Consider the following 17,495-nt stretch of genomic DNA (forward strand, 5'->3'; position numbering starts at 1 on the left):
AATGAAACTTTAGAAATAAATTTTTCTTTGAAAAATGACAATAGCATATAAATAGAAGTATATATATGTAATAATAAAATTTTATAGTCAAGAAATGCACAAATTGACTTAATTCACTATTCTACTGAGAGTATCTAATGTAAAGAAATGGCTGCCTCGTTAGGCTTAGCAACACTTAAACTTTTAAATTGTTTATAATTCTACAACTGTTGCATGCAGGATAACTAGAGCTTAGAAATCTTGACCGGAACATAAGAACAACATAATTCAATCACTCTTAAAGCAAAGATGGCACAACTTACCAATATATAAGAGTAAAAAAGTAAACTCATCGAGCCGGGTAACAGAGTGGGTATATATACGTTTGCTGAGGCGGATTGCAACCAGGAAAGGAGATGCACAATTACATGTTATAGCAGCCCCATATACAAATTTCAACGTTCTAAAGCTACTAGTTTTTGAGTTATGCGAGATACCAATATGCTTACGTACAGACATCACGAAAACATCTTTTCCGAATCCATTTTATAATCCGTTTTGGAACAAATACTTCTTTATTCTGTCCGTACGTACAGATGTCATTCAAAAGCATCCTTCAAATGACTTCGAGAGCGGTCAAAATGTAAATTTTCGTTGAAATATGATACCCGACATTTTTCAATACTTCCAATACAATTACAATACTTCTTTTATTTCGTGCAAGGAAGTAAAAATTTGTTGTTTAAGTTTAGTAAGAAAACCCAGTTTTGAGCTGTAGTTTTGAGCTTTGGCTAATTGGACAAATTTTCGAAAGTTTTATTTATATTAAAAAAATGAGTATTTTAATATAAAGCTGAATAATGAACTAATCCTTTTAATGAAAGTGGAATAAAAAACTAGAGCAAGTTATTTTATAAGAATTTTGCAAGCTTAAGTGACTTTAAACAAGTAAATTTTCGTAGTTGCTATTAAATGGAACACATTACGATTGCTTCTGAAATAGTAATTAATTTTAATGTTAACATGGTCTTTATTAACTCTTTTGCTTTGTCAGGGTAATGGAATAAAGCCAAGACCAGTACATGAATTGTTTTAAACAGCGCATTCTGCACTCCAAGTAATAGCTCCAATTATTTTATATGAGGTGCTTGTTTTGCATTTTAAAGATATTTCCTGGTCAACGTCTAAATAATATGAGGTTGTGATTGTATTTAAATAAAATAACCTTTCAACGTTTTTTATACTGAAATAGCTTGATTACTTTGCCTTTCAAGAAACTATTTGAAACTGTAGACGTTGCGATTTCGTATTTTAAAGCAAAGCCCTTAGTAATGAAGGTTACTTTCCTCAATGATTCCTAAAGCATTTTTTTTTCATTCTAGCTGAAACTATGACTATTCAATTATGGTTTATGTAATGACATTTATGCCTTAGGAGATAAGCATATTACCTGAGATCCGTGTTTAAATTGCCTGGTTTTAATGATTTGATAATTGTTAAATTCATTAATAATATTTATGAATTTTTTTTTAAATTTAATAGTTTAAATTACTTTATTCAAGTATGTTATTTAACCATAATGTATCATTATTTACCATTAAGTTATCTACCTTGTTCAATAATGAAGAATCTCCATGTATGTATTATGTTACTCGGCACTGTGAAAAAAAGGGTGGAAGCTAAAACCATTTATTATGAACATACATAGTCTTTCACCCACTATGTTTACCACATAGTCACAATTCTGAATTTCGAATTTTATTTTTTAATTTCATAATTTCTGCAAATTTAATAACTTTTTACAACAGACTATGCGATTTAAAATCAATGTATTACCATTACTCTAAATGAAACATTTTTATCTTAAGCGTGTATCTTAAGCGTTTTTATTTTTTTATCTTAAGCGTGTTGCCATCTTGTAGTTTAATGCGAGTTATGATGCCATTCAGTTCGTTAGTGTTTTGCCACTCCATGTGTATTGCCATTTGAAATTTATTCACCAAACTCAGATATATAAAAGCAATGCGTGGCCACTTCCAGAAATAAAATACTTTTATATTCCATGCGCCAATATGTTTCTATTTGACAAAATGTGAGACATTTAATTTTCTAATTTGATTGTTCATTAGCAAACTAAGAGATTTAAAAGCAATAAACACAATCCTTTATAACATTTAAATTTTTTTTAATATGATTGATTTAAATAAAAAATGGGTTCAATTTATAATATTTCACATTAAAAACCTTAAATATTTTTAAGAAATTGCACTAGCATTGAATGAAATATTAATATGTAATAGGGTTGAAGTAAATAGTTTTATACAACCTTATATTTAATAAACAGATATCTTATAAAAAAGTTTAAAAAATTCCAATGACTCCGCGTAGAAGTCTATTTGTTTATTTTAATATTAAACCATATGTTTAATATAATACACTATTCATTTTTAATTTACTACTTTTCGGAAATCTGAAGGTTCCTACAATATATTCTACCTATGACCGCTAAATAAAATCTTTACGAATTAATCTTCAGCTAGATTCTTTGTCTCTTGCACGTTTAGGAAATGTTTAGCAAAGTTTCATTTACTAATAAGTTGTAATTTCACTTTACGTGCATTAAATTTATCATAAATAGCTATAAGTAGAAAATTGTCACTTTCAGAATAGCCTGCTTTCCTTACTAAAAAAATAAATAAAACCTGCTTTACCTGTTTTCAGTATTACATCTCTAACTGACCATCAAGTAACGTTGAATTATATCTAACTATGTAGATGATAAATATTTTTTTATTTATATATCAGCTATTATGCTAGTAGTAAAATAGGGAAGTATTCGAAAGGAATGATACCATACTTAACTTGGCTTGGAGAGCAATCTTCGTGAAAACTGCAAAATATTTCATGAATTTAAGAAAAGAATATTTGGAAGACTTGTTTTGATATTAATTCATTAAGAAATTATTTTTCTTAACGTTTATCATATCACATCTAAATAAAATTATCGTTTTTCTAAAATATAGTAAAATTAGCAAGTATTACATAGAAAAGGGAAAACATACAAAATTCCTAATACGCAAAGCGAAACTAAATACATCAGATTTCTTGCAAATGTACTTTGCAAGACTGTATAATATCATAATCAGAAAAATTTGATCACCTTTACTCCGTAAATAAAGTTGAATAACGCTACTGTTTCAAATATTTATTAAGGAATGAGCAAATGAGCTTTTTAACTCAATGAAACTATTTTTACTTATAACACGTTCTTTCAGTTAATAATTGAATAAGCGACTTCACCAAATATAATGTGAGAATCGATTATTAAGATAATGTTTGCAATAAAGTTATTTTTTAATATCATGTGCGAGTTTAATCAAAAACTGAAATGATGAAAAGCAGTTTTCTAGAATTCATTGCATTTTGCATATTGTAGCAACATGTTTTTCGTCTTACGGCAAAGAATCGACCTGGAGATATTATTTATCGTAATACAACCTTGCGTCGGATTTTGAAGAATGCTCTTGAAAAGACCTCATTCAATTAATTACTCTTAATTAATTAATTACGCTAAGTTTGTCTACACAAGTCAAGTGCCGTTGGTGCCATCTCTTGTTTATTTTGCTTTAGGTTACAAATCGATATTGAGTTCTTAAATAGCTAGATGGGAGACACAAATGTTATTACGGTATTCTTCAAAGCAGTAGCTTGTTTTAACAGTTCGCGAATCCGCACTAACAAATAAAATAATAGATTTTACCCTGTAAATACGCTTATTTTAAGCATTGTAATATATATACTCGGATATCAGAAGAATTTCCTAATTTCCATTTCATATGAAATTAAGAATGCATTTTATCGCAATAATTTATTAATAATAACTTTTTAAGCAATGATTATGTTATGTTTATTTTTTTTATGTATGTTTTTAGTGTACTTGTTCTAAGTAATTTGTTTGGCTCGGTTTTTCGTCTTCACTTTAATGCAAAAAGATGCTGGTTCTTTTCTGATTGTTATGTCTACTATTACATTTGTTGGTTCTTCTCTGATTGTTATGTCTACTATTACATTAAAAACCAAGGCTTCCAAAAGTTATGAAGTCAAGACCTCGAATTCACCATTTCGATCTTGAAAACTAAAGAAGAAAGATAATGAGCTTTCCTGGAGAATAAAAGTATATGATTTCAAGAGGTTATTTTGTTGCGAACACAATCGATTTTAATGTATTGTCTATCTTTGAATTTAAGAGAGAATATATTCAGATGGAAATTATTTTACCTACAAGAGACCGGTTAAAATATCGGCAAAGTTACTCATACACTCTTTCGTCTACCGTGAACAGTAGTGTCCTAAAATGTAATCAGCGGCGTAGCGGTAAAGTCGCTGAAAGCTGGTAGTTTTATCCGAGGTTCGAATTCCGCGAACGCTTTATGGTCGTTTTCATGGCTTTTCGCATGCGTAACGAGTATATGAGCGAGTTTCTCTTAAGAAAGTTCTCCCACGAAGGCCACCCTCTCTTAGGCAGAGAGCCATTGAGTGCTTTCCCATAAACAAGCAAACAAAGCCAAACCTAGACATTAGTAAGCCATTATTATACATATATATATAGAAATTATTCCAGAAGAAATGTATAAAGAAACCTTGGACATGCAGTTTCAAAATTTACTCATACAATTAATCTTAGGTGGCAGAACACCATGCAGTGCAAATGTTTAAAATTTAGATCTTCATACACTCCCCATATGAGAAAGCACTTTTTATGAAGAAAAGCGTTTCAGCAAACGAATTGAAATGCAAATCTATCCCCTCTTTATAAAAAGAAAAAACATTACTAAATACGTTGCTAGATACGATATGTTGCTACATATGTTTTGTATGATTACCTAGGTAAATACACACTTTGCACAAGGGAGCAATTCTCTTAAATTTACAAAAATAAATTTTAAAATCTACAATATAGAGAATTATGAAAATTTGTTAAGAACTTTGACTCATATCTGTAGTAATTAGTTTGAATAAGTAATACACTGGGTCATTCAGACAGCTTTAGCAAGGAATTAAGGTACTCTATAAATTTGAGTAATGGGAAATATTATTTTCATTAACAGAAGCTTTTCCTGTAAGACACGTAGAGAAATGTAAGCTTTGCGTATATAGTATATACTATATAAAAATGAATGTACGTGTGTTTGTTTGTTTGCGATTAACTCAGTCACTACTATAGCTATCGTCACCAAACTTTCAACAATTCTTTTCTGTGTTCTGGAGAAGGTTGACATCCACTTTTTTCCAAAACAAAAATAGCTAAAATCAGAGATATTATTTATTAAAAACTCTGAAAACGCTAATTTTCAACTTCATTTTTCCGAGTATCAACAGTCTCGCACGCTGAATATAAAAATCTACTTTATTTCGAGAAGTGTTGCCACTGCTCGGTTTCAAATCGTAGAGTTTGTTAATAAAAAATTTGTAAGTTTTACAAAGAAATAAAGATAGCATTAAAATATTAAATATATTTTTCCTGACTCTAAAAATTCGTCTGAAGCCATTTCGAATATTTTCGTTTTCGTACGTCTTTTATCAGTCAAAGTATTAATTAAAAATTCTGAATACATCAATTTTTGCACTCATTTTTCCGAGTTCTAAGAGTCTCCCGCATTGGGGATAAAAATGCTTTATTTCGAAATATTTTGCTACCGCTCGCTTTCAAATCTTAGAGTATATTAGTACAAAATTTGAAGATTTTACAAAATCTTTTTATATATAAGGAAGAATCTCTGTTTGTTTCTTTGCGTTATTGATTTCTGATCAATTATGATAAATTTTTTGCCACATTTAAACGGTTAAATTTGGATATAGATGTAATATTGAATGGAACTTGAGCTTTTGCGACCATTTGATTAGAAAGAAGAAAATCATTAAACACAGAGTGCCATTCTTGCTGATATAATCAGAGAGAACTAGTTTATTTTTCTATCTTTTGTATGCAGTATCGCATCAGACTGAAAAATGCATGATTATGAATCGCATTTTTTTGCAACGTTGTTAGAGAAGTATTACAGCAGTATCGTTCTCTCTGTTGTTAGACATATTACTCTCAATCTAACTTAGCTGGCATCGGATACTTTCCGCTAGTTTTTAATAAAATGTAGGATGCAGACAAAGCTATCATAATCCGAAAGGCTATCTTATTTGAATCATTTCTTAAACTGAAGTGATGAGCCTATCACTAGTCACTAACACATATTTAGTGATACAAACCTTTTAGAATAGCTTGCAATACATTGATGAATATTTTATGCCTTTTCACATATAACAAACGCCTTCTGTAATTGAAAATCTTGGAAAATGGGGATCTCACATTTGCCGCTCAAAACAATTTCCGGCTGATGAGAATAAATAAAAGTACCTTAGACAGAAAATTATATATCTATTTTAATTAAATCATAAACGTAATAATTACTAAGAACTTTCTGATTAATTTTATTTTAAAATTGATGTGCTTTATTAAAATGGTATATTTTAAAGAAACAAAGAGTGATTAGTTAAGTCCTTTTAAAGAACGAAATTTTGTTTATGTCTCAGCATGTATAATAAACTCCACTTGTGACAGTAAAGATAAAATGGTGAAGATTGACTACAGATTATGGGACTGTTTTCAAAGATATGTTTTCCAATGCCGGGCTCTAGATGTTTATAGGCGTTGGCCGCTACTACGGTCAGAATCGGTGGTCAGTTTATTATGAAAGCACTGGTGTGCCCCGTTGATTTCTAGAAGTATATTTTTATATGTACATTTTATTAATTTAAGATTTTTGAAACTTTAAATATTTAACGTGTTTCAATTTTTTATCAAAATTTTTTGCATATTTTGTTTACAATGTTCGAAGAGAGAGAGAGATTAGAAATGAGAACATTCTGTGAGACTTAATAAGCGTTTTATATAATAACGATCACTTTAAAGTGAAAATTTAGTACAATAGGTACCTAACTATTAATTCATCGTACTTTCGAATGCATGCATATCATTATTTATTACTTTATATTGATTCCATAAGCAAACGGTTTTAGATCTGTAGTTAAACTTGGCAAGTAAGTGACACGTTGAATGCATATATAAAAATATAAATACTGCTTCGGTATTTTATGACTTTTACATGTACTCTTTTATTATGAAATTTTGAATTTATATAAAATAATGGTATTAGCATTAGCTATATATATATATTTAATCGAATACATGACCACAATGAACCTAAGCCAAACAAAGTAAATTGAAAAAAATATACGAAAATGTAATTGACCTTATTAATGATATTAAATTAAGGAACACTTTTGAATAATGAAAAATCATAACAATTGTCAGTTTACAGTAGGCTTCGTACTATGTACTGTATCTAGTATAGTTCAGAATTTCAACGTGAGATATTTTTTTTGTTATTTTAATAGCCTGTGCTTTCTTTACTAAATACTACTCTGATTTGTTGGATAAGTATATTCATTATCATACGCCTAATTGTGCTCCTTTTGTTATCATTTCAGAATTTGTTCCTGTATTACGATTAGCTGTTCTCGGCCATTACTCACAGCTGCATTTTTACTTTTATTCCTCATGAATTTTGCTCTTGGAACTAAGGAAATACCTGCCGAAAGTAACAACAATAAACCTCAGCAGCAAGATGCAGAAGCAAAGATCAGAAGAGTTCCTCAGCCATACGGCTTTGGGTTGGGCAAGAAAAGCGTAAGTGAAGAAAATAATGAAGGGTTGAATGATTTCGAAGATGACATCATGGCTGCAATCCAAGCAGAAGGGATATCTCACGAAAAAAAGCGTGATGGAAATTTTGAGCGGTTTGGATTTGGCTTGGGAAAAAGAGCAGAGCCAAGCCGATTCACATTTGGACTTGGAAAAAGAGAACACAACCGCTTTCAGTTCGGCTTAGGTAAAAGAGAAGATGATCATTCTAGGTTTGCTTTTGGTCTAGGAAAACGAGGTCCTGAAGATAATCGTTTCGCATTTGGTCTTGGTAAAAGAGGCCCAGAAGACAATCGCTTCGCTTTTGGATTAGGTAAACGGGGACCAGAAGACCAACGATTTGCTTTTGGGCTTGGCAAGAGGGCAGCAGAAGATAATCGTTTCGCTTTCGGTCTTGGTAAAAGAGATTCGGAGGAAAATCGCTTCGCTTTCGGTCTTGGAAAGCGAGGACCTGAAGAAAGTCGATTCGCGTTTGGCCTTGGAAAGAGAGGACCAGAAGAAAATCGATTTGCTTTTGGTTTGGGCAAGAGGGGACCTGAAGATAACCGTTTTGCGTTTGGTCTGGGAAAAAGAGAGTACGAGAATCATAATGAATTTGATTTAGAGCCTGAGAAACGAAATGATGATCATAATCGATTTGCATTTGGTCTTGGAAAGAGAGATGACGACCGTAGTAGATTTGCCTTCGGTTTAGGCAAAAAAAGCGATGAACACAACCGCTTCGGATTTGGTCTTGGCAAAAGAGCTGAAACTCAACATGCAGAAGGTATCTCTTCGACAGCACTTAACGATATTGATGAATATATCAAACGAAGATTTTCTTTTGGTCTTGGCAAACGCTCTGTTGATCCTGCAATGGAATTTATGAAACTTCCATAAAGTATATAGAGCACGTGGAAAGAAGAAATGTTTGTTTAAGGTGGCTCACTATGTAGGATTTCAACTATTTATTTCATCATACAAAGTGAAAATATCCCATGCTACTTCAGTTTTATACAAATACTTTATTGATGTTTTTCAAGGCATTAAACATATGAGTCGTCAATATTACTTTAAAAATAATTTGTTTACAAATGTTACCGTTTTTGTTTTGTTGTTATACAAAAATGTATTTTTAAAAGTCTATAATTCCAAGGTGTTAGCCTGTAAAAAGTATTATTTTATTTTTTATGTATAAATATTCATTCTTCTTAACATTCTGTGTATCTTTTTAGTTTTATCAACACATTTACTCTTACACTCTAAAATGATAAAACAAGGAAGTATGAATGCATTATATGTATTTTTACACTTAAAGAGAGCAGTCCCTTGCAATAGTTAAAATAAATGCATCAAAATTAACTACAGTCATATCTCCATAGGAAATTAACATTTAATGAAGAAATCATATCAACTGTATTTTGCTTATAAAATTTTCTTGTACATAAAAAAGTCAAAATTTATACGTTTACAAAAATTTATATACATTTATAATTCAGAGATATATTTTTAGGTTTTAAAAGATTATCTCTGGTGATATTTTATATATTTTTTAAAATGTAATTTTTGTTTGTTTTTTATTATTAATTACATTTCGTTTTGTATGTGGTTTGTCCTATATTTTTCATAATGAACAGAATTCTCAAAATAAAATGAATTGAAAAATGTAATTTATTTTTTTTCAGAATTTATTTCACTATTCATACAGGCTGGAACCTGACTATAGTCTGCATTATTCTACTTCACGTTATCATGTATTACCATAAATATGTATTCTTTAATGTAAATTTATTATTTGTTGATGAAATTTCGCGGATGTTGATAAAAATCCCAATGGATCATTCTTTATAATGATTATGTATAACGCAAGGTTAAAAAAAATTAAAAAATATTAAGAACTTAGTCTGCTATTTTGTTATTCTTTTACATTTAAATACAATTTTAATTCATTTAAATACAATTTTGATGGGAAAAACGAGTCCATTTTTGTATTTACGGATTTACAATACGTAGTCAAGCTTTGCTTTCACACTGAAGCCTAAAAATACGCATTTAAATACTTATTTAACTTTAATGATTTAAATCATCGATTCTCAGCCGGTGGTACATAAAGAAACAAAGTACGTTTAACTATAAAGTTCAAAATTCTCGTGAAGAAAAAGAACGATTGATAGAAATTGTCTGTGATTGAACTCTAACTGAAGATTTCTAAAATAACACACTTCTTAACTTTAGGCTGAACCGAAAAAAGAATTTCAAATAAAGCTATTAAATGTTCATTCCCTTTTTTTACAACCTATTTGTGTGAACAAGGATTTTCTTCCATGTTACATTTGAAAAAAAAAAAAAAAAAAAAAAAGAGTGCAGAACAAAATTGGAAGTGGATCCTAATTTAGGGTTAAAGCTAAGTGAAATATAAACAGACATAAAGAAACTGATCTCTCTCAAACAGGCCCAAATTTCACAATAATGCTTAGAATTAAAATATTATAACTTAAATTTTGATAATTAAAATGGTTACCAATTTTTAATCTAATGTTTTTTGTGTGTGCCTATTTAATACAAATAGCCAACAGGTTGTGCAAATGGCAAAATATATATATTTTTTATAACTATTTGTATTGAGAAATTGAAAAATAATCATTGTAAAATATAGTGGTTGTATTAACATTTTTCAATATTTTTAGATGGTTCACGTTAGTCAAAAGGTTGAAAACAGCTGATCTAAATTATTTAAGTTAAATTAAGACTTATTTTAAGATTTGCGTTTGTAGTTTGTCTAAATAAGAGCTGATTTAAAATTGCATTTCCTTATTTTACGTAATAAATTATTTTTAATTTTTATTTGTAACAAACAATTATTGAAACATTCCACTATTTAGAACAGGAAGAATTTTTTACAAAGTATCTTCTTTCAAATAATCGATCAAATTGTCACGTATAAGTTACCTCTAGTTTGGAACGCACTCTTCAGTACGATTAATGAATTATTTTTATTTGTGTAATCTGATGGAATAGACAATCTGTTATTAATTGGTTTCTATTTTATTTAAAATGAATAAAATACTTAGTAGTCAAGGCAAGACAGCTTTTTCAAAATGGTTAATGGCAACAGAAAGGTAGAGTTTTAAAAATATTTTTAGGAAAAACAGTAATTGACATAAAACAACAGAAGCTAACAATGCTTAGATGTATGGTTCCTGTTTATCCTTTTTAATTACTTTACGGGATTAAAATTGCCGTACATTTCTCCTCTATTAACTTCTAAATTTTCATAGTACCAAAAATACTTTTCATTGTTAGTTGACAATTTTTCGTTTGATGCATATTATATATATAAAATTTAGCTACAATAAACAAACTATTATACGTTAACACGAAATTCTCTGAAAATTTCCTTAATTGTTTTAAGCTACAAAGAAATAATTTTTATTAATATATGAATAAATTAATCTTTATTCATACAATAGGCAGTATCAATAAACATTTAATATTTAAAAGTAATTGAAAAAATTAAGGCGATTTAACTCTAAACATTTATAATTCAAAAATGAGAAAAATAACTTCAAAACTAAGTGCTTTTTAAACTCATAAACTATGCCAAATTATTTTGATGCAGGAAATATTAAATTTTATGACTATGCATCTCCCTTCCCAGAGGAAACTTTCTGAAAATATATATTTACAGTAATGTTACTCGTATGTAGCAAAATATTAGTTAAAAGAAAAATTTGCTAAAAGCATTCAAAAATCTCTTTTCACTCATTCAAAAATCTCAAATCACTTTAGCTAAGCCTTCTAATCATTTCAATGACCATTATCAGACTGAACTCCGAGGCGCTCATATGGGCGTAATGGAATACCTGAATGTTGGTCAGCAATTTTTAATTTAGCATCCATTTAATATTCCGCTTTACAGCTAAAATAATAAACAGAAAGTAACTGTAATAATAGCTACTTTAGGATAGTAGCGAAAACGGAATACATTCAGTGCTAATTTACCTCTTTATAGCCAAGCAAATAGATTATTTTCAGTTCAAGCTAACAATATTATTAAAGAAGTGCTGGATGTAATATCAACAAGGTGATTTCTTTTAAACCATAGGAAATAAAATAACAATGCAATAAAATGGTAAGATATCTGTCTATCTCTCTATGTACATTAATATGCATCTTATTATGGCATTTTTATTTTAAATGTTATAGACATATATAAAATACAAAATAAAATAAAATAAAAAAATAAAATAAAAAATATGTTAAAATTTATCCCATATTTAATTCGGAATCAATCCCATGCGAAAATGAAAGAAACAGAATTATAGAGAAAATTTGCTAGAAATAGGCGCAAAATATGCTCAAAAATGAGAATGAAGTTTACATCTGTTGCTACATAATCGTCAGAGTACAATTAAAGAAGTAAATAAATTAAACCACCTATTTATGAACTGACAAAGACACCAATTAAGTTTAAAATTTAAAAGTAATCTTAGAAAATCAAAAGCAATCAAAATAATCTAATATTATTCCCGCACATGCTGGCCGAAGTAAGCAGTGCCACAAATGCAAAATTACAGCACTAAAAACATAGGGGAGTTCAAAAAAATTCGAAATAGCAGACAAATTTTAAAAAGTATAATTTTTGTAGATCGAATCTAAAAACAAAAGTTGCAGAAATAATAATACAGTACTTAAAAAAATAAAACCATATGCAAACATTTAATTCAAAAGTGGGAATAACAAAACTATATGCAAATTTTGAAAACATACAGGCGTTCGAAACAAAAATAGCATAAGCAAACAACAAAAAAGCTTAAAAATCTAATAAAAGTTTTTCAGTATTACCGGACCGAGTTCAGAAACATGTAAAATAGAAATATTCCATCCTCATGCAAATAAAAATGCAAAAATATAAATAAATGAATAAAAATTTGGTCTAATATTATTGCTCTCAGGCTGCACTAATTACTGGTAATGAATCATTTACTAATATTAGTAATTTTTACACATTTATATACGCAACGGATTTTATACGCAACGGACATTTATATACAAGGTTCTTTGAGGTTTTCTATAACAGGTAGTTATAATTTTTGCTGCTGTTACAGTATTCTTATGTAGCATATACAACACGAGAAAACACAGTAAAGCAATATTCCAAGAACAGTGGTTTACAGAAACATTAGAAAAACCAGCAGTTGTTAAGGAAACGTAATTTTTCTAAAACTATTGACATGAAAAAATAGCATATTTTACGAACGTTTACTGAAAGTCCTATAGCAAACAAATGTAGTTCATAAATAAGGTTATAAACCTATCAACATCATCTGATGAAGAAAAAAAAAGTAGATTTGGAACCATGTGCAATAGAAAAGCTAATGTGCAACAGAAGCAGAAAAAAAAGACGAAAGCAAAATCGAAAAAAAGAAACACAAAGAAAAAATAAATTGTTAAAAGATTCTATGAAAGAACAGACATTAATTACATTTCTAACTGAAGAAAAGAGTTTAAGAAATTCTAGATCAATGCAAGTTGGAAGGAAAAGAAGAAAACCAAAGCGAAGAGAAGCAAGAATATTGTTTGAAAAATGTTTGTAACTGTGGTATACTTATGCTGCTAACACATTTTACTTCCATTTTGAATGATTTCGTAACTAAACAAAACTAGTTAGTTTGTTTAGTTACGAAATCATTCAAGTGTCAAGCCGGTATTTAGTAATTAATACAGAAAAGTAACTAATACAGAAGGCAAAATGAAAATTGTAAGGGAGTTAAAAAAGTTACATTTTATTGTTCAAACACAAACGATGAAAAACAATTGAGCAATTGAGAATAATTGGTATACAATAAGAGCAATGAATGAATTTTTTTGCTATACATGTCAGCTTTTATCTTCCATTAAGATACTTAAATTTGACTTCATAAGGTATTTTCCCCCCTTCCTAGCGTGCCTTCGTGGTGTGGTGGTCTGCAAGCTGGGCCGGTATTCCAGAGAACGATTTCCGGCGAAGGCGTTGTTAATTTTTCATCTTACCTGCTTCCAAAAAATACTTAATATTTCTACAATTTTGATAACTATGGAAGTTAGAAACATATTAAAGTAAATGGTTAGAAACATGAATGTTCGATGGAAAACAAAAATTGCATAGCAATCTTTTTAACAAGAAGTTTTATATATGATCGTTTTCATACAAAAATTAAAACTGTTTCATTTGGAAAAATATTTATCCAATAATTTTGAAAATCCTTCTCTTGCATCTTTTGGCGATAATGAATGTTTCAGATTATCAACTAGATGTAGTGGAAACAGCATTAGATCAAGAGTTTCTAACTGAATTTTATGAATTGTTAGTATTTCATACATAAAATTATTACTCGAAAAGGAAATAAAATGTAAATTACTCGTCATCGTTAATATGTGGTGAATATTAAGTTAGTAGTGAAACCATGATGAAAATGCTTTAAATTAAAGTTATGAAATAAAAGACCTATGTATATTTCACACCCGATATAGCGCATGTTTATAAAATCACTGTAATGCTGTAGCATTTATTAAATAATGGTTAATATGTGAAGCTTTTCTTTTTGGTTTCTTACCTATATGTTTTCATATTGGTGCATCACTGGAGATCATAGTACAGGATCAACTAAATTTGTAACATATATGTCAAAGTTACGATAAAGCTTACCTTTATATTGACCAGATATGTTGAGCTAACATGTCTGGTCTGTATAAAAGTCTGAAGGCCAGAATATAAAAAATGTAATGAAGCAACACATTTATTTATTTAATTTAGTAGGACATATGGAATCTTAGTATTGTCTGCAAGATGCATTATATTTTGATTTAGTAGAAAAAAGAATATTTATTTTTACAGCTTCGTCCAGCCGTTGGAATGCTTGGGAAAGTAAATTTGTTTAAAATAAAATATATTGCACTATCGAGAGGTTTTATTTTAGCAGCTAGTTACATAAAGCAGATGCAATAAACGGAAGCATGATGTATAAAGGGATATACGAAGAACCTTGCTTCATTGCTCTCAAAACCAATCAGGAAATCCTTCTATTCATGTCGAAAAAGGAAAAAAAAAAACCTGAACCTTTCCAAGTTTTATATTACCCCCAAAGGGACACTTTTTAACGTTTTGTGTGTTACCTTTATTTAAAAATGATCATGCTCTTCGCACTTAAACCATAAAGTTAAATTCAACAATAATATCGCAAAATCATTTTAAAATAAGCATATCTTTAGAACTTCCGGCACATAGTCTCGCGCGCTCAAAATAAAAATGCTTTTTTATTATTTTTTTTTTTAATTTCCGTACAGTGTTCCCATTGATCGCCTTGAAATCGTTAATCAAATTTGTTAATCAGCAATTCGTTAAAGTGTTACAAAATACGAAACGATAATAAAACAAATTTCAAATTCCAAATTAGGGCTTCCAGATGTCCATACTCAGTGGGAGATTACGTTTTTCAAAATTTGATGGCTCTAGCTACCGTTATTTTATCAAAGTGCGAGAAACATACATACATTTATGCAGATTCTTCGTTACTTAATATATTTAAACAACCTCGGGGCGGTAGTATTTGGTGGCAAAAATTTGAAGAGTGAATCGACATTTCTAGTTAATTAACGCAAAATGCCAAAAAGAAATTAATAGCTCTTCTGGCCTAACGCCCTTTGGGCTAAGGAAAGCAATTGGAAGAAAACATAAGAAAAAACTGGGGTTTGCTCTAAAACGAGTAGTTTGGGACAAAATACTGAAAAGTATAAAAAATAGAGCAAATCCATGTAAAATTATAATAATAATTTAACAACCTGTGTATGTTTGCTGCAGTGTGTTTTGAAATACATACATGATTTATGATTTAAATATATCGAAATTGCAATTATGGCATTAGCAGTATCCGCCAATACTAAAAAAATCTAAAAAGCAGAAAATAATTTTTTTGAAGAAAATCTAAAAAAACAAAATATTTAACTAGTCTATCATATTTTAATTTTTTAAAAAAACCTATTCTGTGTTATTTGTTGCAAAACTTACAGCGAAATTAGTAAGGAATACAAAATATATCAAGAAATAAGCAAAATATTTATAATAACTATTATGGAATTTAAAGATGTATTGGATTATGTAAGTGAAATATAAAAAGATCAGCAATAGCTGAGGAGCTAGACAATGAGTTGGCACAATTTATTTTAATATCAAAGATGCAAACTGTATAGACATTGAAAATGCTATACCAATTACTAAAAAATAATAATATTGCAGCTTATTTACCAATTAGGTAAATAAAAAATACCGTTATTTTATTTACTTAATGGTATATAAGAATACAATGGCAGAAATGGCTAATAGTAGAAATACTGTTAATTGACTTAACTGTTCCTATGATAATCTGTACACAGCCAGCCGAAGAATGAAATTAACATTTGAGATATAGATCATTGCTAAGTCTTTTAGAAGCGCATATTTATCATTCAAACTTTAATGGTAATCTTCGTGTCATTCAGACTCTAATGGTAACCTACTTCCAAAGCAATATTACAAGAACAATAATTTACAGAAATATTAGAAAAATCAGCAGTTGTTAAGGAAACATATTTTTTTCTAAAAGTAATGACAATGCAATGCTTTCGAATTGCATTTGATGCTGTTACAATTACCATGCTGAAAAACGAAAGTCACGGGACATTGCGAATTTGAGGTCTACAAATGTGTGAATAAATCAATTGACTTTTGAAATCCACGCCTTGCTTTCCTAGACAGAGTAGTGAATACTTTTGATATTTGGTTTATATTCTGCTACTTATTTGCCATTATGCATTATTAAATTAGAGGAAGTACACTTTTTTTAATTTTGCTAAATAGTGAGTGCTGTTATGAAAAAGTAAAGAATTGTCGAAAAACTATTGTATAATAATTATACATCATTGTAAAACTATTATATAATAATTATACATCATTGCAAAACTATTATATAATAATTATACATCATTGTAAAACTATTATATAATGACGGTTATCTCGAACTATCTATGCAGAAGAATATAAATATTTTTTTTCTTCTCTCTTAAACCTTTCTTTTTCCTTGCAAAACACCAAACAGTGTTAGATAATTCAAAATTTCTTTTATAAAGAAAATACTAGTTAACATTTGTTTGTTGAGCTATAAGAGATTTAATCCCCATTTTCTGTTTGCCTTCGGGGTGCAACTGGAAGTATACTCAAAGCGAAATTCGAGAGATCCCCCCCCCCAGGATTGGAGTCTCGGTGAGGCCACTGAAAATTTCTCACGTCTCCTTCTTTAAAAAATAGACGAGTGTACAAAACTATATAATCACTATTCGTATTGAAATTTAATTGAGAGCTGTCTGAAAGCTATGTTTTCCCGCAATTCTCACCGCATTACACATGACGCGCCGTGAATATATTACAGTATTAATCCATATCCCATTTAACAAATAAATGGGAAACTTAATATAGATAAAAAAAATGGCATGTGTCACAAAAATTGCACCAGGAAAGGTCATATTTCGTGTACAAAGTGCCTTCATATCTAAATATAGATTTTTCCTGTAATTATTAGTTCATAAAAAAGTCCTGGCAATTACTAATAAAATGGTTAAACATTTGCTTACATTTTAAAAAAGAGGTATTATAAAGGATCCCACTCTAAATGCTTCTTTATTTTGGCAAAGTACTTTTTTTAGGTATTTCATTATTTTCTTCCTTTAACCCTTTAACTAGGTGTATCCGGGAAATACACTATTTTTC

At 29.3% G+C, this 17,495-nt stretch overlaps 1 protein-coding gene across 1 annotated transcript in view; it reads left to right on the plus strand.

Moving 5' to 3' along the window:
• The window catches only part of AstA (allatostatin A), a 169,176-nt gene extending 159,560 nt beyond the window's left edge, over window positions 1-9,616 (plus strand). The window contains exon 2 of the mRNA XM_035356433.2: window positions 7,522-9,616. Within this exon, the coding sequence (XP_035212324.1) occupies window positions 7,522-8,614 (1,093 nt within the window). The 3' untranslated portion in view covers window positions 8,615-9,616. The remainder of the gene's footprint in view (window positions 1-7,521) is intronic.
• The last annotated feature ends 7,879 nt before the right edge of the window (window positions 9,617-17,495 follow it).

The sequence above is a fragment of the Stegodyphus dumicola genome, chromosome 5 (assembly GCF_044657685.1).
Source record: "Stegodyphus dumicola isolate Sdum_Otavi_A_Nest chromosome 5, ASM4465768v1".
NCBI classification, from domain to species: Eukaryota; Metazoa; Arthropoda; class Arachnida; order Araneae; family Eresidae; genus Stegodyphus; species Stegodyphus dumicola.